At 37.6% G+C, this 25995-nt stretch overlaps 3 protein-coding genes and 1 pseudogene across 6 annotated transcripts; 1 reads left to right on the top strand and 3 right to left on the bottom strand.

Moving 5' to 3' along the window:
- Positions 1–4209: 4209 nt before the first annotated feature.
- Positions 4210–4935, bottom strand: LOC125777633 (histidine-rich glycoprotein-like). The gene is made up of 2 exons (XM_049452721.1): positions 4924–4935; positions 4210–4848 (listed from the first exon to the last, which is right to left on the bottom strand). Exons 1-2 carry the CDS (start codon positions 4933–4935, stop codon positions 4210–4212), a joined length of 651 nt encoding a protein of 216 aa, XP_049308678.1.
- Positions 4936–8705: 3770 nt separating this feature from the next.
- LOC105224650 (histidine-rich glycoprotein-like) lies at positions 8706–14644 on the bottom strand. Its single transcript, XM_049452436.1, has 3 exons — positions 14598–14644; positions 14242–14520; positions 8706–9157 (listed from the first exon to the last, which is right to left on the bottom strand). Exons 1-3 carry the CDS (start codon positions 14607–14609, stop codon positions 8837–8839), a joined length of 612 nt encoding a protein of 203 aa, XP_049308393.1. The 5' UTR covers positions 14610–14644; the 3' UTR covers positions 8706–8836.
- Positions 14645–17500: 2856 nt separating this feature from the next.
- On the bottom strand, positions 17501–22661 carry LOC109579207 (histidine-rich glycoprotein). Of its 4 annotated transcripts, none has more exons than XM_049452428.1 (3): positions 22592–22661; positions 22058–22507; positions 17501–17851 (listed from the first exon to the last, which is right to left on the bottom strand). In XM_049452428.1, the coding sequence occupies exons 1-3, from the start codon at positions 22601–22603 to the stop codon at positions 17567–17569; spliced, it is 747 nt and encodes a 248-aa protein (XP_049308385.1). In that variant the 5' UTR covers positions 22604–22661; the 3' UTR covers positions 17501–17566. The 4 variants fall into 4 exon arrangements, with proteins under 4 accessions (XP_049308385.1, XP_049308386.1, XP_011201105.2 ...); XM_049452429.1 differs by having other exon boundaries at positions 17501–18021; positions 22228–22507; XM_011202803.4 differs by lacking the exons at positions 22058–22507; positions 22592–22661 and adding an exon at positions 18362–18410 and having other exon boundaries at positions 17501–18283.
- Positions 22662–23852: 1191 nt separating this feature from the next.
- On the top strand, positions 23853–24718 carry LOC125777632 (histidine-rich glycoprotein-like; annotated as a pseudogene).
- The last annotated feature ends 1277 nt before the right edge of the window (positions 24719–25995 follow it).

Here is a 25995-nt window from a genome sequence, read left to right as displayed (position 1 = left end):
TTAATTTGCCAATTTTCTTGTTTTCGAACCGGTAGCCATCCAGCAATACGTCATGCTGTCAAAACGAGAGAAACCGACAGCAAATTCAAAACTCAAAACCACATTAAATATATGTATGTGTTTATGTAGGTACTTACATCAATAGGACAGGTGTGATTCAGATTACTCCACTTTTCCAAACCCATTACTCGATAAACCAATTCCGCCCAAAGATTTCGCCGCTTATTACGTAAAAATGCGCAAAAATCAACAGTGAATTGCGATATCGGAGTGCCAGTTTCTACGCCCCGTTTTCGTACGCTGCTTTTAAGCTGTCGAATTGAATGTTTTACAGTTAGCAAGCAGTAGGTGCATATGTATGTATATAAAAATACTACATCGGAACATACCGAAATATTATTTACGGCCCCTTGCAACAACATAACTTGCACTGTTATTGCAGTGACGTCATTGCGATAAGCCTTCATTTTACACTGTTTTATAAAGACATATTTCGGATCGATTGTTTTACATTCGATATTCGTAATTTTAAGGATTTTTTCCTGAAAATATTTATAAAAATATTTCAAATATCGGTTTTATGATGTTTTATTAGATACAAACGTTGTTCGCTACTTTGGTCTGCATAAGTATAATAAGAAGCCAAATGAAAAATGATATTCCTAATTTCCGACGTTCATAGTTTTTAGCTAAAAAACTTCCGAATTGTACACACATTTTGAGATCAATGCAAACTGTAGTCAGCTGGATGTCTAATAAACTAGAAATAGTGGACTAGATCTATATCTAATATAATTATAATTATAATTATGTACATATATAAGTAGCATTGTTGAGGCCCAATTAATTGAAATTATTGCTATTTATAATTGTTCCCGATATTTTGACTATTACGATCGGTGGAAATCATTAAATAGTAATTACAAGAAGAAAAAAAGTTAATTTCGGTTGCACCGAAGCTAGAATACCCTTTACAAATAAAAAAGTTTGCATAACGATCCAAGTAGAGGTACTTTTTGAAATAAGCTTTTTTTTGGCAAATCACGCGTGAGTCGTGTCACTTATTCGGACTAAATGGGTAACGTTAAGAGATTCAAGAGCTGCCATTTCATCCAAAAAACAAGGGTTTTGTGTGGTTTGTAAGGCGACGAAATTATCTGTTTGATGCCTGAAATGGAAGCTCGAGATCTCGGCGACATTTGGTATCAGCAAGACGACGCCACTTCCACACATCGCAACAATCAATGGATTTATTGAGAGAAAGTTTCGGTGAGCAGATAATTTCACGTATTGGGCTGGTTGATTGGTCACCAAGATCGTGAGATATCACACCTTTAGAATTTTTCCTGTTGAGATATGTAAAATCTAAAGTTTATGCGGGAAATCCCGCTTCGATTCAGATCTTGAACCAAAGTATTACGCGTGTCATTCGCCAGTTATCAATTGAAATGCTCGAACGATTCATCGAAAATTGGACTCAACGGGTGGACCATCTGAGAAATAATCATTTTGCAGTGCAGAAAAAGTCTGCATAGAAGTAATAAAACGAAGATTCCTCAAGTAATAACCCGGAGTAAAAGTATAGAAAATTATTGTTGATTATTCATTTATTCAGTTTGTTTTTAAATTTAGAATATCGTAGCTCGAATAAAGGGAAAATCTCTGAAAGGGAAATAATGGTTAAACTTTGCGAAGAAGGAAAACTATAACGCAAAATCGGTCCAATTGTTGCAAGAACAGAATCTTCCATACAAAGAGCAACAAAAAAATACAAAAATACCGCTGTTTTTGGATCGTGAGGCGTCCAGGGCTGCCAATAATACTAGCGGAGCGTAAGACTCCTACCATATGGCAGAAATTGTGGAGCAAAACCCCCGACTAACTGCATTCAAAATCGCTCAAAATGTAAAGAAATCTCTACACTCTGGAAAGAGCAAGGCATTTGATAAGAAAATCCAGATGTACATATACTGTTAAACACTGTGATGAAGAAGAAAAAAGTCATCCTATGAGGGTGTATAGCTAGTAATAATGTGGGCCGAATGGAAGTTATAGAGTCCATATATAATTATCTTACATATAAATATGAAGCGAAGAACGAAAGAATTGGGTCTTGGAAGGACAACTATTTTCTACTGGGTAACAACCGAAGCATACAGCTATAGTTACTCTAAAACATAAATATCATCTATGGAATTCACTGAAACGTATAATCCACCAACCCACAATTACCTCAAAGGATGCTCTGCACGTGGAAAGGGCTCATATCAGTTCGACAGATGCCTTTAAGCTTGACTAGGTGGAGATTTAAAACGTTGGGGATATCCGTTCTTTTACTAGATTTTAAAAAGATTTCGGTGAAGAATATCTGGCATGTTAGTGTATCTGGTATGGTTTCATCGATTCGCTGGAGAGTAACGAAATGAAGACAGCGAAATTGGAAAGTTTAGTTTCTTAAAACATATCATAAGTTTAGCGTCTTCTTTTCATATTAAATGCGACAGTTCTTATTCAACATGGGCATGGCCAAATCAATTCATCTCATCATGATGCTCATTTGTATATACAATATTTGATAAGGTCTCCGATTTTTTATTCTGGCAGTTACATATTTGGTGGCAAATTTGATATATCCTGTTCAGGGTATAATTGTTGTAATGACGAGATCTATCAATTTCGCGTTGATTGGTAATATCTTGCTAAAAGTTCACCCATAGTTACAGCCAGTAATAACCAACAGTTTCATTTTCTCTCATGAATAGTTATTATCTCCGGAAACACAAACAAAAATTCTAGTTTTGCTATAGAACTATTGGAGAGCTTTTAGCATACTTCCAATAACAAAAACTAAATGTATTTAAAGATACAAATAGTTTAATGACTTAATAAATAAATGCCTTCAATGTTGGTTAGCAGCCATCTGTCGGGTAGGTTCTGGTTCTGGTTGACTTAACCAAAACTACTTTTTTTTACCAGAACTTAACTGACTGGCTGCCAAGCAGATATTGAGGAAATTTCATAATGCCAGGGAGCTCAAAATTCGTGTGAGGGTTCTCAAAAAATGTGCGGATCGCCTCATTTAAGTTTCAGGTTTTTGAACACTTCATCATCCCAAAGATTGGATCATAAACGTTGCCACTTAAGTCCAAAACTTATAAACCTTAAATCAAAAAGTGTCTGGAAGAAATACTGGCAACCTGTCTACAAAGCAGCAATAGTCAAGAGGTGGCATCGACACAAAAAGAGTCGTCGAGTGGCGTCGGTGGGATAAACACCTTATTATATATTTATTACATTATTATTTTTGTAATATTGAAACATACTCGTAATTGTATTTGAACATTGAAAAAGAATAAAAACAGAACTAAAACTAAAAAAGAGGTCACCTGACAATTATAAATAGTAATATAATAAGTCGATAACCATTATGATTCTTTCCGTCTAACTGTGGAGTTTGAAGTTCTTTAATACTTCGACCGATATATTTTCTGTTCTGTACGTAGTATACAAGGAGCGTTCCAAAGTAAACTTTTTGAAACTAGCGCCCCCTGGTGGCGCCATCTATATGTCGATTGGTGCGTTAAAACTTCATCGATTGACCAGCGAGAATTTCTTTTCATGGATTGGAAGTGAAGTTGTTGCATTTTATGTGTCAGTATGTTTGTCTATCGGTGCGTCTTGACTGACGACCAAAAATTGCTCAGAATCCAACATTCGAAGGACGATTATTTGATCAAAAATCACATTTTAACCATTAACCACTCCCCGTATTCACCTGATATGGCACCGCGCGACTTCTTCCTTTTCGGAAAAATGCATTTGCCCATGAAAGGAAAGCGTTATGCAGACGTTGAAAAGGCTTGCACCGGCATACTGGCGGCCATACCGCCCAACGAGCTAAATCACTCCTTTGACATGCTTTTGGACCGTGCAAAACGCTGTACTGAAGCAGGAGGATACTATTTTGAATAAAATAAATTAATTCTGCCGAAAAATAATTGTTCTGTTTTGTTTTTTATAGTCCGATTTACTTTGGAACGCTTCTTATATTTAAAAACAGGATCCATTGTTTTTAACTTTTAATTAACTTTATTAATATCAGAACAATTTCCAACAAAGATTTAAATTTCAATACCAACAAAAATATTTTTTATATAAAACAACAAGAAATATTGTTAAAATTTAAATAAATTTTGTTTGCCAAAATTTTTAATGACCACCATGTCCTCCGAAATCATGACCACCATGATGATGGATAGTAACACCATGTTCTTGTTTGATTGAAAATCCACTAGAACGACCGTGACCGTGATCATGACCATGTCCATAACCATGTCCATAATCATGACCGTAGCCATGACCACCATCCCCACCATCTCCACCATCGTGCGATTCAACCTCGGCGTGTCCACCATGATAGCTGGTGTGTCCATGCTCAGCTACATGATGGTGTGTGGGCTCACGGTGTACCACCGCGTGGAAACCACTATGCTTGTCAGCCGTATAGTGCACAGTACTCTTGTGGCCATCCGCCTCAATCAGTTCATAATGTCCGGACACCTTATCACCATCACGGTGTTCACTCTGCTCTTTAATATCACCCGTCTTCGTATCCTTAACGCCATAGTTGAAGTGATACTCAGCATGTGAATCATGACCGTCGTCGTGTCCATGTCCGTGTCCATGATGACCGTGGTGACCGTGATGATCGTGGTGATCGTCGTGTGAGACTAAATGCACCGAAGCATGACTGGAAGCACTGTGACCCCCATGATCATGTCCATGATGACCGTACGGTAAGGCACTGACTACCATCAGCGCGGAGCAACATACGAGTACAGCGAAAACCTACCGAAAAACAGAGATTTTGAAAAATTCTATTATCATGTACATATGTATAAAATAAATAACAACCGATCTCACCTTAGAGCCCATTGTTTCAATTCAAATTAGCAGCTGTGATGGATCTATGTGAACTGTGATTAGTTTGCTGTTAATCTACGCTTTTATACCAAATTTGAGTGCCGCACATTTTCTTTTACACTATCTTTCGTTCAATTCTGCAGTATTTTCGAATTGCCTTACGAATGCAGCGCAAATCGCTGACCTTGTTATAATCCGTATTAACAAATATGATAACGGTTTTAAATCTAACGTATTTAATTGGCACATATTTTCTATGTCTACTCGGTTTAATTAGTCTTATATTCTTTTAGGAATTTTGTTTTTTCCTATGTGTTGAATTGAATTTTTATTTTTTTGAAGCAAATATCAGTATCTTGGTCACTTTTGAAAATATGGTTTGGTAAACAATTTGCGTATATCTCGACTCTATTGTCACTTAAGTCGGAAGGTTGCAAGTATTACATGATCCTATACTGGATTTTGAGATAAACAGAGTGGTATGTAATTTTTTATGGTGGAAGTTACCAGTCGATCAGTATCAATAGGTTGTTGAACTTCCATACTGAGGAGCCAAGTGTTCATTACGATATTTTATTAAATTACCAAAAACATTAGATACATATTCTGAAGTCGTAGCGTTTGAAAGTTATGAGGAAAAAATGTGGTTGTTGGCTCTTCTCATTTGCTATGAGCCGGGTTCTAAAGAGAACTGAAAAACTCAGTCGATAATGTATTCTACGCAAATCAGACTTCGTAAGATTTCACAAAACCGTATATCCAATAACGAAAGGTGCTTCTTTTCCAACATCTCATATTTCACATTGGAGAAATTTGTAATCATGTCAGTAATCAGCTAGTCATATTATCAGCCTTATGGTTTCCAAGGAAATCATACATTATGACCATAAAACGGTTTCAGGCGTTTTTCTCCTTATTGTTAAGTAACTTCGGGAAAATATGAAAGTCTTCAAATAAATATTCAGGATTTTATTTTCGCCTCTAAAAGGTTTGGAAATAAATCATCAAATATTTGAAAGATTGGTTGGTTTCAACTTACAACTATTAAGGCAGTCATACATATCTCGCGCTTATAGGTTTTAAATTATCTTCTTCTTTTTCTTTACTGGCGTAAACAGAGCTTATGCCATTATAGCTGAGTTAACAACAACGCGCCAGTCGCTTCTTCTATCGCAAGGTGGTGCCAATTGGAGATGCCAAGCAAAACTTGGCCCTCTCCACCAACGTAGTAAAGGTCTTCCCCTTACTCTGCTTCGCCCGGCGGGTATTGCGTCAAATACTTTCAGTGCGGAAGTGTTTTCATCCAATCGGTGGACATGATCTGAGCAGCGTAGCCACAGTCCCTTATTTTGCTGAACTAGTCAATGCTGTCATATATCTCGTACAGCTCGTCGTTCCATCGACTGCGATATTCACCGTGGCCAATGCACAAAAGACTATAAATCTTTCGCAGAACTTTTCTCTCGAAAACTCCTAAGGTTGTCAACGTCCATGCCTCCGCACCTTATAGCAGAACGGGAATAACGAGTGACATATAGAGTTTGGTTTTTGTTTGTCGAGAGAGGACTTTGGTTTTGTTGGCAAAAGTTATTCTGTGTTGGATTTCGAAGCTGACTTTCTTGTTGCTTTTAATGATGGTTCCAAGACAGACGAAACTATCTACAACTTCGAAGTTATGACTGTCAACAGTGACGTTGGAGCCTAGTCATGAGTGCGACGACTATTTGTTTGATGACAGGAGATATTTCGTCTGGCCCTCGTTCACCACCAGACTCATTTGCTTCGCTGCCTTATCCAGTTTGGAGAAAGCAGAACTAAAGGCGCGGGTGTTGAGGCTAATGATATTAGTATCATCGACATAGGTCAGCAGCTGTACACTCTTGTAGAAGATTGTACCTGCTTGATGAAGTTCTGCAGCTCGAATCATTTTCTCCAGCAGCAGATTGAAGAAGTCACACGAAAGGGAGTCGTTTGGTATCAAAAGATTCGGTGCGTCCTTCACGATCTTAACGGAGCTTTTGGTATTGCTGAACGTCAGTTTACACAGCCTTATTAGTCACCTCTGAGGGTTCTACACGAATATTCTCCGGTCTTAAAATCTTCTGTTAGTCGCTTCATTACCCTTGTCGGCCAGCTCCTTAAACTCTTCCTACTCACGCAATTCGGCATCTCTCTTTTTCTGTCTGCAAATGCGTCTCCCTCCCCTCTTGAACTATCGGTATCTATCCCATCAGCCGTCATGGCATTTCTTGCCGTGCCAGCTGTTCTTTTGCATTTTCCGAAAACCAATGGTTTCGTTTGCTGTACGTAACGAGCTTGAAATGCCGCACCACAGTTTCCTTATACCGAGTCCTTAATGAGTTGTGATTTCAGCTTCTCGACGTCAAACTTGCACAGAGGCGGATGCGAGTCTTGGCTGCAACAATATAGTGGTCCGAGTCGATGTTAGAATCTCGGAGCGTACGCACGTCTGAAACACTGGAAACCTGTCTTCCGTCTATTACAATGTGATCGATCTGGTTGGTGGTATTTCGATTAAGCGCCAGTCAGGTAGCTTGCCGAATTTTTCCATGCAGGAATATAGTACTACAGACAACCATATTTCGGGCCCCGGCAATGTCGATCAGCCTCAATCCATTTAGGGATGTTTTCTCGTGGAGGCTGAATTTACCGACTGTTGTGTCAAAGATACCTTCCTTGCCAACCCTGGCGCTAAAGTCGCCAAGTACGATTTTGAAGGCATCTTTGGTCACATTGTTCTTTTCTTCTGTCGGGGCGTGGGCGCAAATCAGCGATATGTTGAAGACTTCGCTTTGTTGCGGATTGTGGCTAGATGTTCATCCACCGTGGTGAAAGATAGTACTCGGAGAAGGAGTCTCTCTCCCACCATGAATCTCACACCGAATTTGCGCTCCTTTGTATGACCACTGTAGTAAATGCCACAAGGACCTACTCGCATTGAATGATACAGGAAAATAATCAATGGGTCCAATAGACCACTCGTTAAATAAATTATTGTCAATTATTATGTACATTTAGACGAATGTGTGAACATACAGAATTAGAATAAAGTATAATTTACATTTCTTTTGTATTTTTACTGCGCAACGGTGAATGTGCCATACCTTGAAGACATATAGTCTTATTCGAGAACATTAAGCAAAATGTAGAAAATTGGTCAGTCTATAACCTTTAACGTATGTTGCTTATTATTTTAAACATACTTAATCTATCTAAAAGAACTGTATATATGCCCTCGCTTTTGACACTTGAAAATAGCAAGAGTAAAAGATGTTAGGCTCCATTCGATAAGTATTAGTCATTAACTTGTCACTTTGAATTATACTCGTATTCAGTCATCTTAACGCCACATACCATATCGGTCAGTAATATGGTATATGATATTAAGTCAAATGTAATAACAGAAATCATTATAATGGTACATATGGGCTTCGGAAAGTGCTAAACACTTGTTTTCAACAATTAGTATATACATATATGATCACAATATTGCCAAAAGAAAAGATGTTGATTCTACATATTTCTCATAAGTATGACAGGCACGGAAATCCTCACGGTATATGTTTTATTCTAAGATCTTCATATTCTTGGTAGAAGGGGAAAACTGGTTGCATTTTAGAAAAGGATTGCGGTTACTTCTGAGTGTGAAATGTAGCTCTATGTATTTGCATAAGCGTAAGCAAATTAATTTAGTTGGATATTCAATTCGAGATAATCAATTTGCATTCTAAAAACATTTTCAAAACAAGACATTATCCGTTTTTGTTAACTTTTAAGTAACTTTAATAATATTAGATCAGTTTTCAACAATCATTTCATTTTCAATTAAACTAAAAATATTCCCTTCATAACAACAATAAAAATCCATTATTAGTTTTTACAGATAAATCATCTAATGACCAGCATGTCCACCGAAATCATGTCCACCATGATGATGAACCGCAACACCATGTTCTTGTTTGATTGAGAAGCCGCTGGAATGACCGAGACCATAATCATGACCGTGGCCATGACCATCATTTCCACCATCTCCGCCATCGTGCGATTCAACCTCGGCGTATCCACCATGGTAGCTGGTGTGTCCTTGATCAGCTACATGATGGTGTGTGGGTTCACGATGTACCACCGCGTGGAAACCACTATGCTTGTCGGCCGTATAGTGCACAGTTCTCTTGTGGCCATCCGCCTCAATCAGTTCATAATGTCCGGATACCTTATCACCATGACGATGTTCACTCTGCTCTTTGATATCACCCGTCTTCGAATCCTTAACGCCATAATTGAAGTGATACTCAGCGTGTGAGTCATGTCCATCATCGTGTCCATGTCCGTGTCCATGATGACCGTGGTGATCGTGATGATTGTCGTGTGAGACTATATGCACCGAAGCGTGACTGGAAGCACTGTGACCCCCATGACCATCTCCATGATGTCCATACGGTAAGGCACTGACCACCACCAGTGCGAAACAACATACGAGTGCAGCGAAAATCTACCGAAAAGATAGAGAATTTGTAAAATTCTATAATAATATATGTATAAAATAAATAACAATCGAACTCACCTTGGAGCCCATTGTTTCTAGCTAAATTAGCTGCTTTGATGGATTTAGGTGAACTGTGATTAGTTTGCTGTTAACCAGCGCTTTTATACCAAATTTGAAATTTTTCTTTCACATTATCTTTCGCTCATTGCTGCAGCATTTTCTAATTGCCGCACTAATGCACTTCAGACCGCTGACCTTGAAATAATTTGGTAACACTTGTTTGCAGTCATTTTGCGATTGTGATATTAGAGGCTGTTCCTTGTTAATTTTGGGTTGCTAAAACCAGACTTGATGTTAACATTTCCCAACGTGGGATTTTTTTGTGTTGCACTCAAGGGGTGTTGGGTATGAATCACCACCATTAACTAAATGACAAAAGCTTTACGTGAAGGAAATATTTTGAACTAAAATATATGTAATCAGAACACCTCAAATACTCCGCAGATCTCTTAACACATCAGTCGCACATTTATCTTACAGATTTGTTAAGTAGTGTACTTATAAGTAAGGTAACACCTTTAGACTTAATGTACATAATTTACGACCTAACGTTTGCAACATTGATTCTGTTACTTATACGGAGTTGAACGTTGACTATGTATTATGATTTCGATAAGACAAAGTCTTAGTCTACCTTCTCATTAAAGTATATAACTGTTTACCTTTTATAAGGTGACATTGCCACCATTTTCTCCACTCTTATCTTCTAGTAAATGGAGTAAGTGCGGATGACACCGAAAACTTCGGACTCGAATGGATCAACTTCATTATTCGATAAAATCGAAAATTATATTAAATTATCCTCAATCGATAATAATATGCTACATTGTAATTAAATACTCTCTGGGTTTCTTTAAGTGGTGGAAGATGAAGGCATATGTGGAAGTTAAGTTACAGAGATAATGATGTTTTAAACATTAGGACGTTTGTTACATTTCTGAACCGGTTTTGCTAACTCTTCTGAAGGTCGCAGTTATTTTCAGAGCTTTTTTTTACCTTCAACATGGTATATTAAGTTACCATGATGTTTCAAACATGTAAAAGAAACGTCGAAGATCCTATAAAGTGTACATGTAAACGAGAGAAACTCCGTCGCCGAGTCTTTCACATTCACCCCGGTGGATGAACGTCTAGCCATAATCCGCATCAAAGCGAAGTTCTGCAACATATCGGTAATGCAATCCCCAGAAAGTACGAAAAGCTGCCCCGCCACGGTGTCAAAATCATACTCGGCGACTTTAACGACAGGGTAAGCAAAGAAGGTATCTTTGGCACAACAATTGAAAAATTTAGCCTCCGCGGTGTAACATCCCAAAATGGGTTGAGGCGGATCGACTTCGCCGTGGCCCGAAATATGATTTCCTATAGTACTAGATCCTAGCATAAGAAAATTCATCATCACCGATGATGATGGAGCAGACGTTCCATTGCCCGACCATAAAGTTGTTCGAATAATAATTTCCCGTCTGAAGAACAACAAAGCAGCGGGGGCCGATGGATTGTCAGTAGAGATATTCAAATACGGCCGCGAAGAACTGATAAGGAGCAACTGATAGTTCACTAGTTGGGCTTAACTCTGAAACTGATTAACCAAATGATCAATTATTAACTAACCCAGAAGGCGGTCATCAACAAAGCTCCGACTAAACCAGATAAGGCAAAATCGGGGGTTCTTTTGAACAAACATCACAGCTTTGTTCCATTGCTCCCTAACAAGAGTTCTTCTGTGCTATTCTACTCCTTTCACGCGACATTATCCAAAGGGCATATAAACAGTACTTTGCATAAGTGTTAAGCAATTTACACCAATACAAATTCTATGCTTCTCACTATAAAGATCCTGATAAAAGGTGTTTGACTACCTAGAGAACTATGCATTCTTAAAATAATATCCATTTTCTGTACTTCAGCAAAGTGTCTGAGCACATTATCGACGCCGACTTCGCCGGAAGTTTGCGTCGCCCACAATACGAACTTAATACAACTGAGCCTAATGCCCAATAGTGGGGGGTATATTCGTTTTATAGCGCCTCTTAAGCACCTAAATGAGCAAAGTTTTCTAAAGATATTTATCGTAGACTAAGTTCCCACCTTTTGTTGTAAGAAAACAAGCCACTCAAATAGGCGTTTTTGTATGGATTATTGTGCATGTTCAGAAAAAAGGGAAAGAAAACATTTGAAATAAAACAAAAGCAATAAAAACCGAAGCTAAAAAGTAACAATGCCACAACAACAGTGGTTTTTGTATTGCGTTAGAGAAATGAAACCATATACTAAGTGCCGAAGGGAGGAGGAAAGTTCACAGTATATTGTTTGTTGTATTTTCCAACGTTTACTTACGACTTACTTTTTCGCCACATTTAGGCCCTCCTCCCAGGGCATAAGACGCATAAGACTTCGATTTCCAGGAAACAACGTTTTATTTTTACCTTTTCCATTTCATTTTGTTTTCATTTCTTATTTTAACATACATTTTGTGTTTGCCTTTGCTTCCACCACTCAATACCCTCACCAACATCTCGGAAGCTAAATCACAGCTAAATCTCTGCGCTTTTATTTTTAAATGTAAGCCGATAAAAACAATCGAACTCAAACAGCCAAATTGGTTGGCAGGCGGTTTACACACTCTCTTCTGAGAGGATTTACACGTTGTCTACGTGGGTGTACACATGTGTGCATAAATCGTGTGGATGGAATGGTAGGGCATAATAGGAACGTGCGCGTGTGTGGTAAATGTACTTGTGTGTATGTCTTTGGAGCAAATAAAGCCATTAATGCGAAAAAGTATTTTAAATGATTTGGCGTTTCTTAGAAATGAAGCCGTTGGCGTGGCGTGTGGCTCTCTTATTTCGCGTACGATTTATAGACTTTCTGAGAAAGCCATGTTGCGAGGGATAATAAGAAATGGCAAATAACGTCCGTGGACCAAAAGAGCTTTTTATAGAAATTCATCTAATGTGTTCTAATGGAATCCAATATACTCGTATTCTAATGGAATTAAGGGAGGGACTTAACCGGTTTTCTATTTTGCGCATTAAAGTTTGCTGAAAAAATATTTTAACACAATTTTATTAAAATAGTCCAAAAAATGTCCAATATATTTGGCATTAAGTGAACTAGAATACAGAAAATTACAACATTTAGTATAATGGGGCTAGGTCGGGGCCGTGATCTCTTGATTCATTTTCTACAATAAAATACCCGAAAATATGTTAATTTAATTTTATAAAATAGATAAAAAGGATAAAAAAAAATTCGCGTGTTGACTTTTGAAGGGCAAATATACTCTTGAAGCAAAAATTTGGTTCGCTGATGAGTTCCGAACACTGGTCAAGGAAAATCAATCACCAAGGTTTGGGATGCTAAATGAGACGTGGAGAATTGAGCAGCGCAGGCTTTGAACGTTGTGGACGCCTATAAAAGGGTTGACTAAACAATATTTTTGTTCGAGCTAGCAGGCACTCTAAACATATCAACTGAACGTGATATCTTTCCCGAATGTTTGGGTAGGAGAAAGCTCTGCGCAAAGTGGGTGCCGCACTAGTTCACTTTTTTTTTTCTGATAAAAACACTGAAATCGCATTTGAAGTGCTGCTTCATCAAGACAATGGCACCGTGGTCACAAGTTAATGAAAACCATTGCAAAGAGCCATGAATTGGGCTTCAAATCACTTTCGCATCCACCATATTTTTCGGATCTTAAAAGAATGCTCGCTGGAAAGAAATTTTCCACGAATGAAGAGCTGATCGCCGAATCTTGGGCCTACTTTTAAGCAAAGGACGCTCGAAGGGAACTATGTTGAATAAAAAAACACGAATTTTGCCAAAAAATTGTGTTTTAATACGATAGACCGGGGATTAACATAGTGAAAGGAAATTGTAATGAGCAAAAAAGTTGGTCTCTGCTAGTGATCTAAACAAAAATAACTGATTTATGAGCCTGAAAAAGATAATTTTTTATGCTAACGAATTATATTTATGTAACCCCATATCTTTATTTACTGGAGTATGTATATGATTTCATACTGCCACTGAGCCTTATTGTATAGTTCCTGTAAGTACAGCTCTATTTCGATAGATGCAAATGAGAATTTGTTAAAGCATTCTGTTCATTTATTCGTACATGGTGAAGAATTTTAAACATAAGTCTCATCAAATTGCATTTGGTTTTCCCCTCAGAAGAATTAGTAGAGTGATTGAGGTTAGTTTTGAATTTAAAGTGCGGATTTCAATCAAGTTTTTTGAAGGACAATTCTACATTATCTGTTTTTGTTAATTTTCAGGTAACTTTATTAATATCAGATCAATTTTCAACAAGTATTTTAATTTCGATTATAATAATATAATAATTTTACATAAAAACAAGCAGCATCTATCATAAATTTGTACAGAAAAATCATCTAATGACCACCATGTCCACCGAAATCATGACCACCATGATGATGAACCGCGACACCATGTTCTTGTTTGATTGAAAAGCCGCTGGAATGACCGTGACCATGATCATGACCATGTCCATAACCATGTCCATAATCATGACCGTAGCCATGAGCATCATCTCCACCATCTCCACCATCGTGCGATTCAACCTCGGCGTGTCCACCATGGTAGCTGGTGTGTCCATGATCTGGTACGTGATGGTGTGTGGGTTCACGATGTACCACCGCGTGGAAACCACTATGCTTGTCAGCCGTATAGTGCACAGTTCTCTTGTGACCATCCGCTTCAATCAGTTCATAATGTCCGGACACCTTATCACCATCACGGTGTTCACTCTGCTCTTTGATATCACCCGTCTTCGTATCCTTAACGCCGTAACTAAAGTGATACTCAGCGTGTGAGTCATGTCCATCGTCGTGGCCATGTCCGTCTCCATGGTGACCATGATGATCGTGTTGATCGTCGTGTGAGACTAAATGCACTGAAGCGTGACTGGAAGCACTGTGACCCCCATGATCATGTCCATGATGACCATACGGTGAGGCACTGACCAACACCAGTGCGATACAACATACGAGTGCAGCGAAAACCTACCGAAAAACAGAGAATTTGAACATTTCCATACTAATATACATAAGTGTAATATAAGTTTATTAATCGAACTCACCTTCGAGCCCATTGTTTCAATTCAATGATAGCTGTGATGGATCTGGGGGAACTATGCTTAGTATGCTGCTAATCTGCCCTTTTATACCAAATTTGAGTGCCACACATTTTCTTTCACACTATCTTTCGTTCAATTCTGCATATATTTTCTAATTGCCTTACGAACGCACTTCAGATCGCTGACCTTGTTATTATTTCGTAATTATGTTATAAATAAGGTAACGGTTTTAAATCTAATGTATTTAATTGACGAACTAACAATTGCCACGAATTTTCTATGTCTACTCGGTTAGACTATTCTTACATTCTTAATTTTAATTTTGCCTGTGTGTTGAATTGAATTTTTCTTTTTTCGAAGCATTTATCAAAGAGCTGGTGGCTGATCACAGATATGGATTTGTAAACAGTCTGCTCTACTTTATCGGCACTTTAATCGGAAGATTGCCACTGTTACGTGATCCTATATCTTTGAGCTAAATTCATTAAAAATCTCAAAGTGCCGAAAATCTAAATTTCTTCAAAACTTTTAGTTTTGTTTCTACAAATTTGGTGCTATCAATATGTAAGGGTTTTTTTGAAATTCCAATTTTTGAATTTTTTCGAGAATTTGAAGTGAAAACACACAATTTTTTGGGAAAAAAATAATTAAAAAAAATTCAAAATCGCTAGTTGGTTGTTATTGCGAAATAAAAAATTATGAACAAACAAACTCTCCAGCGTTAACCTCGTAAAATATGTACAGAAATAGTGTAATAGGATCGGTGCAGTAGTTTTTGAAGTTATGAGGGCACCGACTTTGAAAACGTGAGTTGTAGGAAAAACACGTTAAAGTTTCACAGACACTCACAATCAAATCGGAGGGGGGCGAAGCTTACAAGTGTATATCTCCGTCAATTTTGCTTTAATTGCTCTCAAATTTTCACAGAACAATCTTAAGATATTGGATAAAATATAAAATTAAAAAAATGTAAAAAAAAAACAAAATACCTTACTCCCCCTTGAGTTTTCTTCCCAATTGTGTCTATTTTTTGAAGCACAAAGATATATTGTTATGAATAAAACATTTCTTTCTGTAATTTTCGTTGAGATAACTCAAATATTGGAAGCTATATCCAGCACCAAGTCACTTGAAAGTTGGAAGTATTTATATTAGGTTTACGGGGGCTCAAGAAAGTATTGCCCTGATTCAAACAACTTTTGAGACACATAATTGCTATTGTCAGGAAAGAATTCTCTTTGACAGATATTATTGGTCAAAAGTAAACTATGGTGGCATTCTTCAGAGGAATTATTAGTGCAAAATTGTATCTCGTTGTATTAATTACTTTTTGATTTGTATAATTCAAGGTGAAAGAAGAAAGTCGAATTTAAAATATAGGAATATGAGAAGCAAGTGGCTGGTGACACGCACATTTGAATAAAAAAAAAAAAATTTTAATTGGTATAGACTCAAAACATCGATTTGATGAGTCATCATCCGTATAGTCCTGACTTGGCACCGAATGACTTTTTGTATTCCCGATCGTAAAAAATAAACTAAGTGCTCAATATTTTTCGACACCTGAATAATCAATAATATTATAGCAGACAGCTAGTGCCCATACTTTTTCAAATGAAAAATTTCGGCCTCAAATTGTTTTTAAAAAAATATGTATTGGTCAGAAAAAATCTGCGATTACTTAACAATATATTTTAGAAGCTCGTGATAAAATTTGAGACTAATCGATTAAGTTGCTTTGGAGTAGTGTTTGTCACTGACATTGAAAATACCATTTTGGGAAAAATGCGTTTAAAGTCTGGCCTTATACTTTCAAACACTCTGAAACGCCTTTTCAAATTTGCGTGTAGCTTCGAAAATATTCACCGCAGCGATATGAAATTTCTGTATGTATTCTAAAATATATGCACATTAATAAAATGAAATAAAATAAAAAATCGTTTTGTTGAAAATTCTAACTGTACATAACCCCTTAAAGTATATATTTTTACAAAACTGAATAATATACAGTATCAGAAATAGACACTACCTAGGATCTAGGTCCAATGAAGTTACAGGAACAATACTTTGCACAGACAGTGCTCTTCTAGATATGTAATTTTTTTATCTAAAATTCACCGACTATAAAGTTATATAATATTAATGAAATTCAGAGGTCGTCTTTCCATGATAACTGTTCACATTTATACCGCAAATGGCCATAGTCGGAAGAAATATAAAAGTTTTCATACTTCCAGTACATCTTATACAATATATGTATGTTGCACAAGTTGCGAGATATCTTAATGAAACTAAACGGTTTTTTTTACTACTAAGAATAAATAAACTCTGGTCAATGTTATCCCTAGCCCCCATAAAACTAGTATTGTGATTTCAAACTTTCCTGTTGACCTTAAACATCTTATTTAGATCAAAATGTGCGATATTTTAAGGAAATTGATGTTTTTTCCTAATCAGTGGTCGAATATAAATGAACTTGGTCTAAATGCCAACCCATAATTCAACAGTATTAGATATTTCGTCGCTTTGGTTCAATTTATATTACAATAGTATCTATATACGTACTCTATTCGAGTAAAATAGGTTCAACTCAGTACAATTACTCCGAACATGAAGTTAAATATAGAAACTAAATCTATACTAAATTGTCATTTTGAATTAAATTGAGTTATCTTACTGCCCGATGTATATGGTACAAATGTAATAACAGAAATCATTATATTGGTATACGGGGCTTCGGAAAGTAGTTGGTGGTTGTTTTCAACTATTAATACTAGATCTCGATCCCTTGAGACAATCAATTTGCATTCTATGAACATTTTCAAAACAAGACATTTTCGGTTTTTTTAACTCTTAAGTAACTTTAATAATATCAGATAAATGTTTAACAATCATTTCAATTCGACTAAAATAAAAGTATTTTCTACATAACAAAAATAAACATCCATTATTAGTTTGTACAGATAAATCATCTAATGTCCACTGTGTCCACCGAAATCATGTCCACCATGATGATGAACTGCAACACCATGTTCTTGTTTGATTGAAAAGCCACTAGAATGATCGTGATCATGACCATATTCATAATCATGACCATGTCCATAACCATGACCGTGGCCAGCATCCCCACCATCATGCGATTCAACCTCGGCATGCCCACCATGGTAGCTAGTGTGTCCTTCGTGCCCATGTTTATAACCATGTCCAGAATCATGACCGTGGCCATGACCAGCATCCCCACCATCGTGGGATTCAACCTCAGCGTGTCCACCATGGTAGCTGGTGTGTCCATGATCAGCTACATGATGGTGTGTGGGTTCACGGTGTACCACCGCATGGAAACCACTGTGCTTGTCAGCCGTGTAGTGCACAGTTCTCTTGTGGCCGTCCGCTTCAATCAGTTCATAATGTCCGGATACCTTATCACCTTTACGGTGTTCACTCTGCTCTTTGATATCACCCGTCTTCGTATCCTTAACACCGTAACTAAAGTAATACTCAGCGTGTGAGTCATGACCATCATCATGTCCATGTCCATGTCCGTCGTGACCGTGATGATCGTCATGTGAGACTAAATGCACTGAAGCGTGACTGGAAGCACTGTGACCCTCATGATCATGTCCATGATGGCCGTATGGTGAGGCACTGACTAACACCAGTGCGACACAATATACGAGTGCAGCAAAAATCTACCGAAAAAAGATAGAATTTGAGAATTTTCATTATAATATATATATGTGTAGGATAAGTATATCAATTGAACTCACCTTAGAGCCCATTGTTTCTATTCAAATTAGCAGCTGTGATGGATCTGGGTGAACTGTGCTTAGTTTGCTGTTAATCTACGCTTTTATACCAAATTTGAGTGCCACACATTTTATTTCACACTATCTTTCGTTAAATTCTGCAGTATTTTCGAATTGCCTTATGAATGCAGCGCAAATCGCTGACCTTGTTATAATCCGTATTAACAAATGTGATAACGGTTTCAAATCTAATGTACAAGTATTTAATTGATGAACTAACTATTGCCAAAAATTTTCTATGTCTACTCGGTTAGACTATTCTTACATTCTCAATTTTCATTTTGCTTATGAATTTTTATTTTTTCGAAGCATTTATCAATACGCTGGTGGCTGATCACAGATATGGATCTGTAAACAGTCTGCTCTACTTTATCGTCACTTCAATCAGAAGGTTTTCACTGTTACGTGATCCAATACTGGATTTTGTGGTAAAAAAGGGCTATCTAATTTTTTGGTTTGCTATTTTTTAGGATGAAACTTACCAGAATCAAAACGTTGCTGAACTCCTCCCATACTGAGGAGCCCAGGGTTCATTACGTTATTTTATCAAATGACCGAAAACATTGGATGCTTATTCTGAAGTGAAAATTGTGGTTGTTGAATCTTCTCGTTAAAGTGCTTTTGCTATGAGGCTTCGTAATAAAAAACTCGGATTTTTCGAATTTGAAAAACACGTTTGAGTTTCAGAAAAAAACATTTTTTTTATTTACCCTATCCACGTATTCTAAACCCGACGATACGATATTGTTCGTAATGCAAGGGTCTAACGATGAAAAAAGTTATTCGCAACTAATGTTACATTACAATGACTGGTCAGTTGTCGAAGAACGTTATGCTCATGGCTTCGATCTTTTTATCAATACGAAGGGCTCTAGTTCTGCTTCTTGACACGCGTTAACGTGGTGTGCGGTATCTTGTTCGATTTATCGACTTCTTGATAATTCAATGATGTTAAGAATATTTGGAGAATTTAATTCTATTACCTCCGATTGAGATCAAAAAAATGTGTTTGTTTTTAATTCAGTATACTTGTATAACATCTGTCATATTGTCATATTCAACGAAAATCAATCGGTAAGATGAAAGACGTTATATACTTAAAACCGATTTCTTCTAGTTTTGTCACTTTTAAGAGAAATTTAATACCTCATGAGCTAATAGAAGAATATTAATTGAATTTGGTGCATAAGACTGAAGAATCGTAAGTTACTCTGTGAAAATGTTCATCAACCCACCTAATTCCAGACTGATCTGATTCTTCACTGTACAGTACGGTGCCATTTCTTACCTAAAAATGGCGGACTATAAAGTTATATTAATGGAAGTCAGAGCGGGTCTTTCCATAAGAACTGTCCATATATGTGCCGAGAATAGTTAAAGTGGAGACAAATATCAAAGATTTCAAACTTCCAGTACATTTTATACGATGTATTGGGTAGTCGAAAAAGTCTTTTCGTACTTCGTCAATACAAGTAGATGTCGTTGCAGTCGTATATCTCCAGTGTTACCAATTACATTGTGTCATATCATATAATGTTAGAAAGGCGCTTACCAAAAAATTAAATTCGGGGAAATTGAAAAAAAGTTAGAGCTGTTCAAAAATTAGTAAAAATAATGAAGAGAGTCCCTTATTTTTGAAATTTTTGTATACAAGCCATCAATGAAATACTCGAATGTGAAGTTTACGAAGACGATGCTGTATCAGTTCGAAAAATGGATCAAATAGGACAATAATGTGCGAAAGAGAGCATGGACCAAGGGTGGTGAAACTCAACAAATGGTCACAAAGCCAGGATTGACGTCTCGAAAGGTTACGCCGAGTGTTAGATGTAATGGTAAAGAAATCTTTCGTTATCAGCTACTCCAGCCTAGTCGAATGAATGAGTTTTCATTTTACCGTCAACCACTAATGAGATTGAAGCAAGGAATCGAAAAAAACCACTAGAAGTGATCAACAGAAGGGGCTTCGTTTTCCATCAAGAAAACGCTAAACCGCACATATCTTTGATGACTCGGCAAAAATAGGGAGAGCTTGGCTGGGAAGTTGTGATGAATGCAACATATATCCCTGACCATCGAACTACCATTTGTTTCGGTCAATGCAGAACTCCTTTGATTGAGTAAAGTTTGCTTCAAGAGAAGCCTGTGAAAATTACATTTCGCAGTTTTTCGACGAGAAACATTTCTCGAAAAAGAGGATGATGTTTATACGCATGGAAAAGTTATGAAAGACTGCTGTAGTCTATTTACGGAACCTTTGAAATCGATGGTAGACCGGAGCGTTTTCATTGCTAACATTGACACCGAAGAACCGGGCAAATTTATGATGTTCAACTTATTTTGTACAAATTAATGTGCCTGCCTTACAATAACCAATTTGTATTACTCTGCCGATTATTCACAGGAAGGATCTATAAGATCAGTTACCACGATCAAGCATTTTTTTATTGCAGTTATCCATAATTCAAAACCTGGTCACAATGGAATCGAAAAATCACTCCATAAAATTGTAGCAGTCGATTTTTTTAATAAGCAATTTTTTCTATTCTGCTATTGACTTTGGCATCGAAGAACCCTTCCTCGCTATGGTAAGCGAAAGGGGTGAAGTGTTACTTTTCCTAAGACATCGTCATGTAAGTTTTCTTTGATCGGAGTAAGCGATACTATCATGCTGCAACGTTTACTTCGCTCGTTTACAAATGTCTACCATATCCCGCTGGGAACTATTAGCCATTAACTTATGTATGTTTGAATTGTAGTAAAATATATTAGGTGCTGACCGATATGGTATGTGGTATAAAGTCAAATATAATAACAGAAATTATTATATTGCTATATGGGGCTTCGGAAAATACTGAACGGTTCTTGTCAACTATCAGTATCTCATCACAATATTGTCGGAAGAAAAGATGCCGATTCCATTTCTCATATGTGTGACAGGCACAGAAGTTCTCACATCCGGTATACATACATACGTTTTATTCTAAGATCTTCATATTATTAAAAGAAGGAGAAAACTGGTTAAATGGATGGCATGATTAGATCAGCAGTTTGAATCTTCTAGCAGGAACACAAAACCAACTCTTTTTTCAACACATCTTTATTGTTTTTTTGAATATTATTATGATACGAAGGAACTACGCATTTTAATTTAACTCTACCAGTTAAGCCGAGATTACGTATTTTTATGATTGATTTATTTCTCTGACATAAAAATTGATGAGAAGGATTGCGGTTACTTCAGAATTTGAAAAGAGCTGATATCCCTTCACCATTTAATTAAAGGAAAATTCTATTCGAGACAATCAATTTGCATTCTAAAAACATTTCCAAATAAAACATAATCGGGTCTTGTTAACTTTTAAGTAACTTTAATAATATCAGAGCAGTTTTCAACAATCATTTAATTTCGACTAAAGTAAAAGTATTCTCTACATAACGACAATAAAAATCCATCATAAATCTGCATCGATAAATCATCTAATGGCCTCCATGTCCACCGAAATCATGTCCGCCATGATGATGAACCGCAACACCATGTTCTTGTTTGATTGAAAAGCCGCTGGAATGACCGTGACCATGACCATGACCATGTCCATAATCATGACCGTAGCCATGACCACCATCCCCACCATCTCCACCATCGTGCGATTCAACCTCGGCGTGTCCACCATGGTAGCTGGTGTGTCCATGATCAGCTACATGATGGTGCGTGGGCTCACGGTGCACGACGGCATGGAAACCACTATGCTTGTCAGCCGTATAGTGTACAGTTCTCTTGTGGCCGTCCGCTTCAATCAGTTCATAATGTCCGGACACCTTATCACCATCACGGTGTTCACTCTGCTCTTTGATATCACCCGTCTTCGTATCCTTAACACCATAATTGAATTTGTACTCAGCGTGTGAATCATGACCATCATCGTGTCCATGTCCGTGTCCATGATGACCGTGGTGACCGTGATGATCTTGATGATCGTCGTGTGAGACTAAATGCACCGAAGCATGACTGGAAGCACTGTGACCCCCATGACCATGTCCATGATGTCCGTACGGTAAGGCACTGACCACCACCAGAGCGAAGCAACATACGAGTGCAGCGAATATCTACCGAAAAGACAGAGAGTTTGAGAGTTTTCAATTCTAATATACATAAGTATCGTATAAGATAAATATATCAATCGAACTCACCTTGGATCCCATTGTTTCAAACGTTTCAAACTAAATTAACAGCTGTGATAGATCTATGTGAACTGTGATTGGTTTGCTGTTAACCTGCGCTTTTATACTAAATGTGAGTGCTAAGCATTTTCTTTCACATTATCTTTCGTTCAATTCTGCATTGCCTTACGAACGCACTTCAGATCGCTGACCGTGAAATTGTTTGGTAATTATTAGCAAAGTGACGCCTTCAAATCTAATGTGCGCAGTTGTGTGACTAGCAACTTGCCACATTTATGATATATTTGTCTCATTTGCACTGTTTTCATTCCTTTTATCTGGTCGATTTGAGTATTATGTATATTAGGAAATTTATTTTTATGTCATCAATCGAAGTTTTGACGTTTTCCGTTCAGTAAGTTGAAGCCTGGTTATCACTGAAAAGTTTTGATTGGCATAATCTGATCCATCGGAACATCGGTCGGAATGTTGCCGCTTTTAAGTAATGGTTTGGTGGATTTTTAGGAAAATTTTTTAAAAGTCTTTAAGAGTCTATAATTTTCGTATCTGTATTCAACACTGGCTAAAAAAGATTTTCCAAAGCATTGTCGGAATGCTGTTCGGGAAAGAGCAAATGAAATGAGCATCGATGAAAAATAACGTGTTTTAGCCAGTGTTAAATTCGCAAAGTCCATTTGTTTGTTGTGTTACAGCACTTCGATACCCGCTTAAGAGCGGGTATTGGTTTAACCAATACTCGGACACCTTGAAAAGATGCAGAAGTTCAGACCATCGTGCGCGCCTAGTTCTAGAATTCCTAAGCCAAGCCAACCTCACAATATTGAATAGCGGCACGAAAAATACTTACCAATAAGGAAATAAAGGCTCTATAATAGACCTGACCAGTGTAGTGACCACATGGCAATCATTACAGAGGTTTTATTCTCTCGAAACCAGGAACCCCACGCATTAACACTATACAAAAACGAAGCTGAAACGAATGAAAACAGTGCAAATGAGACAAATATATCTCATAAATGTGGCAAGTTGCTAGTCACACAACTGCGCACATTAGATCTGAAGGCGTCACTTTACTAATAATTACCAAACAATTTCACGGTCAGCGATCTGAAGTGCGTTCGTAGGGCAATTCGAAAATACTGCAGAATTGAGCGAAAGATAATGTGAAGGAAAATGCTTAGCACTCGCATTTAGTATAAAGACGCAGGTTAACAGCAAACCAATCACAGTTCACATAGATCTATCACAGCTGTTAATTTAGTTTGAAACTATGGGATCCAAGGTGAGTTCGATTGAAATATTTATCTTATACTTATGTATATTAGAACTGAAAACTCTCAAATTTTCTGTCTTTTCGGTAGATATTCGCTGCACTCGTATGTTGCTTTGTACTGGTGGTAGTCAGTGCCTTACCATACGGACATCATGGACATGGTCATGGCGGTCACAGTGCTTCCAGTCATGCTTCGGTGCATTTAGTCTCACACGACGATCATCACGATCACCACGGTCATCATGGACACGGACATGGACACGATGATGGTCATGATTCACACGCTGAGTACAAATTCAATTATGGCGTTAAGGATACGAAGACGGGTGATATCAAAGAGCAGAGTGAACACCGTGATGGCGATAAGGTGTCCGGACATTATGAACTGATTGAAGCGGACGGCCACAAGAGAACTGTACACTATACGGCTGACAAGCATAGTGGTTTCCATGCCGTCGTGCACCGTGAGCCCACACACCATCATGTAGCTGATCATGGACACACCAGCTACCATGGTGGACACGCCGAGGTTGAATCGCACGATGGTGGAGATGGTGGGGATGGTGGTCATGGCTACGGTCATGATTATGGACATGGTTATGGACACGGTCATGATCATGGTCACGGTCATTCCAGCGGCTTCTCAATTAAACAAGAACATGGTGTTGCGGTTCATCATCATGGCGGACATGATTTCGGTGGACACGGTGGACATTAGATGATTTATCTGTACCAATTTATGAAAGATTTTTATTGTTGTTATGAAGAGAATATTTTTACTTTAGTCGAAGTTAAATGATTGTTGAAAACTGATCTGATATTATTAAAATTACTTAAAAGTTAACATATCCCGATTATGTTTTATTTGGAATTGTTTATAAAATGCAAATTGATTGTTTCGAATAGAATTTTACTGTAAATAAATTGGTTGAAATCTTTGCCAATACATAGAGCTACATTTCAAACTCAGAAGTAACTTCAATCCTTCTCTACATTTTTTAGGTCAGAGAAATTTGGAGGGTTCAATTTATCCAAGGTTAGTTATTCTTAAGTGTTTTCTTGAGGTTCTCAATATTCATAAAAATACGTACTCTTGGCTTAATTCGCAGAGTTAATTGATAATATGTACTTCCTTAACATCACGTCATAAATAAGGTAGGGTGGAGAACCTTTTTCAAAGTATATCATAGAGATCCTAACATCGACTCGGATCACTATCTCGTTGCTACCATGATACTCACCATGCAAAAGAAAGAAAATAATAGCTGGTCCGATGAGAAGTGCAGTGTCGCAACGGAGAGAACACAGACTGCCTACCTCGCAACATTATGATCGACAATAACACGTACGGGACGTAGTTGCTTACTGAAAAAGAGAGAAGCCGAAATGCGTGAGTATGAGAAGATTGGCACGCTGGCCAAGTAAGGCTTGAAAACTCTTCGAAAAAATGCGACGGCTAACTGAAGGTTTGTAGACTGAAGCATACTTTTGTAGAATTCCCAGAGGTGATAAAGTAACCGATGCCCAGATCATACTAAAATTGTGCAGGGTACACTTCTTCAGCCTGCTGAATGGCAGTAAAAGCATTACGCCAGGAGTGGGCAAACGGGAGTTGGCATCAAGAATGCATTCAGAAAATTTAAATAAGGTTTTCTTAAAAAACACATCGTCGTCTTGTTATTTTTTTAAGGAAGTAGGAGGTCTTCCTCGACCTCCGATTCTATCGGTCGGAATGGAATCGAAAACCTTCATCCAGGCAGCACGACCTTGTTAGCGCAACCCCTGTCTGTTGATTGGCTGACTATGTCAATGTCATCGTATATCTCTTACAAGTCATCGTTCCAATCGATTGCGGTACCCGCCGATGCCATTACGAAGAGGACCATAAATCTTAATATGCAAAACTTTTTTCTCGAACACTCCTAAGGCCGAATCATCAGACGAGGATACCTCCCTACCATATAACAGGACGGTAATGATGAGGGACATATAGAGTTTCATTTTTGTTCGTCGAGAGAGAACTTTACTTCTCAATTGTTTACTCAGTCCAAAGTAGTATGTGTTGGCAAGATTGGTTATGCGTTGGATTTCAATGCTGATAGTTGTTGTTGCTGATTCTGGCCGAAATTATCTACGACTT

This window comes from Bactrocera dorsalis, chromosome 3, assembly GCF_023373825.1.
Source record: "Bactrocera dorsalis isolate Fly_Bdor chromosome 3, ASM2337382v1, whole genome shotgun sequence".
NCBI classification, from domain to species: Eukaryota; Metazoa; Arthropoda; class Insecta; order Diptera; family Tephritidae; genus Bactrocera; species Bactrocera dorsalis.
Note: the sequence above shows the minus strand (reverse complement) of the source record. Positions and strands in the feature narration are given on the sequence as shown.

What these genes read in the sequence shown, in the direction of transcription:
- LOC105224650 (XM_049452436.1), bottom strand. An exon ending in AACACCGTGATGGTGATAAG is followed by an intron (nt 9,158 to 14,241) that starts GTGTCCGGACAT and finishes CATGGTGATAAG; the next exon opens with GTATCCGGACATTATGAACT.
- LOC109579207 (XM_049452428.1), bottom strand. An exon ending in ACCATGGTGGACACGCCGAG is followed by an intron (nt 17,852 to 22,057) that starts GTTGAATCGCAC and finishes GGACACGCTGAG; the next exon opens with GTTGAATCCCACGATGGTGG.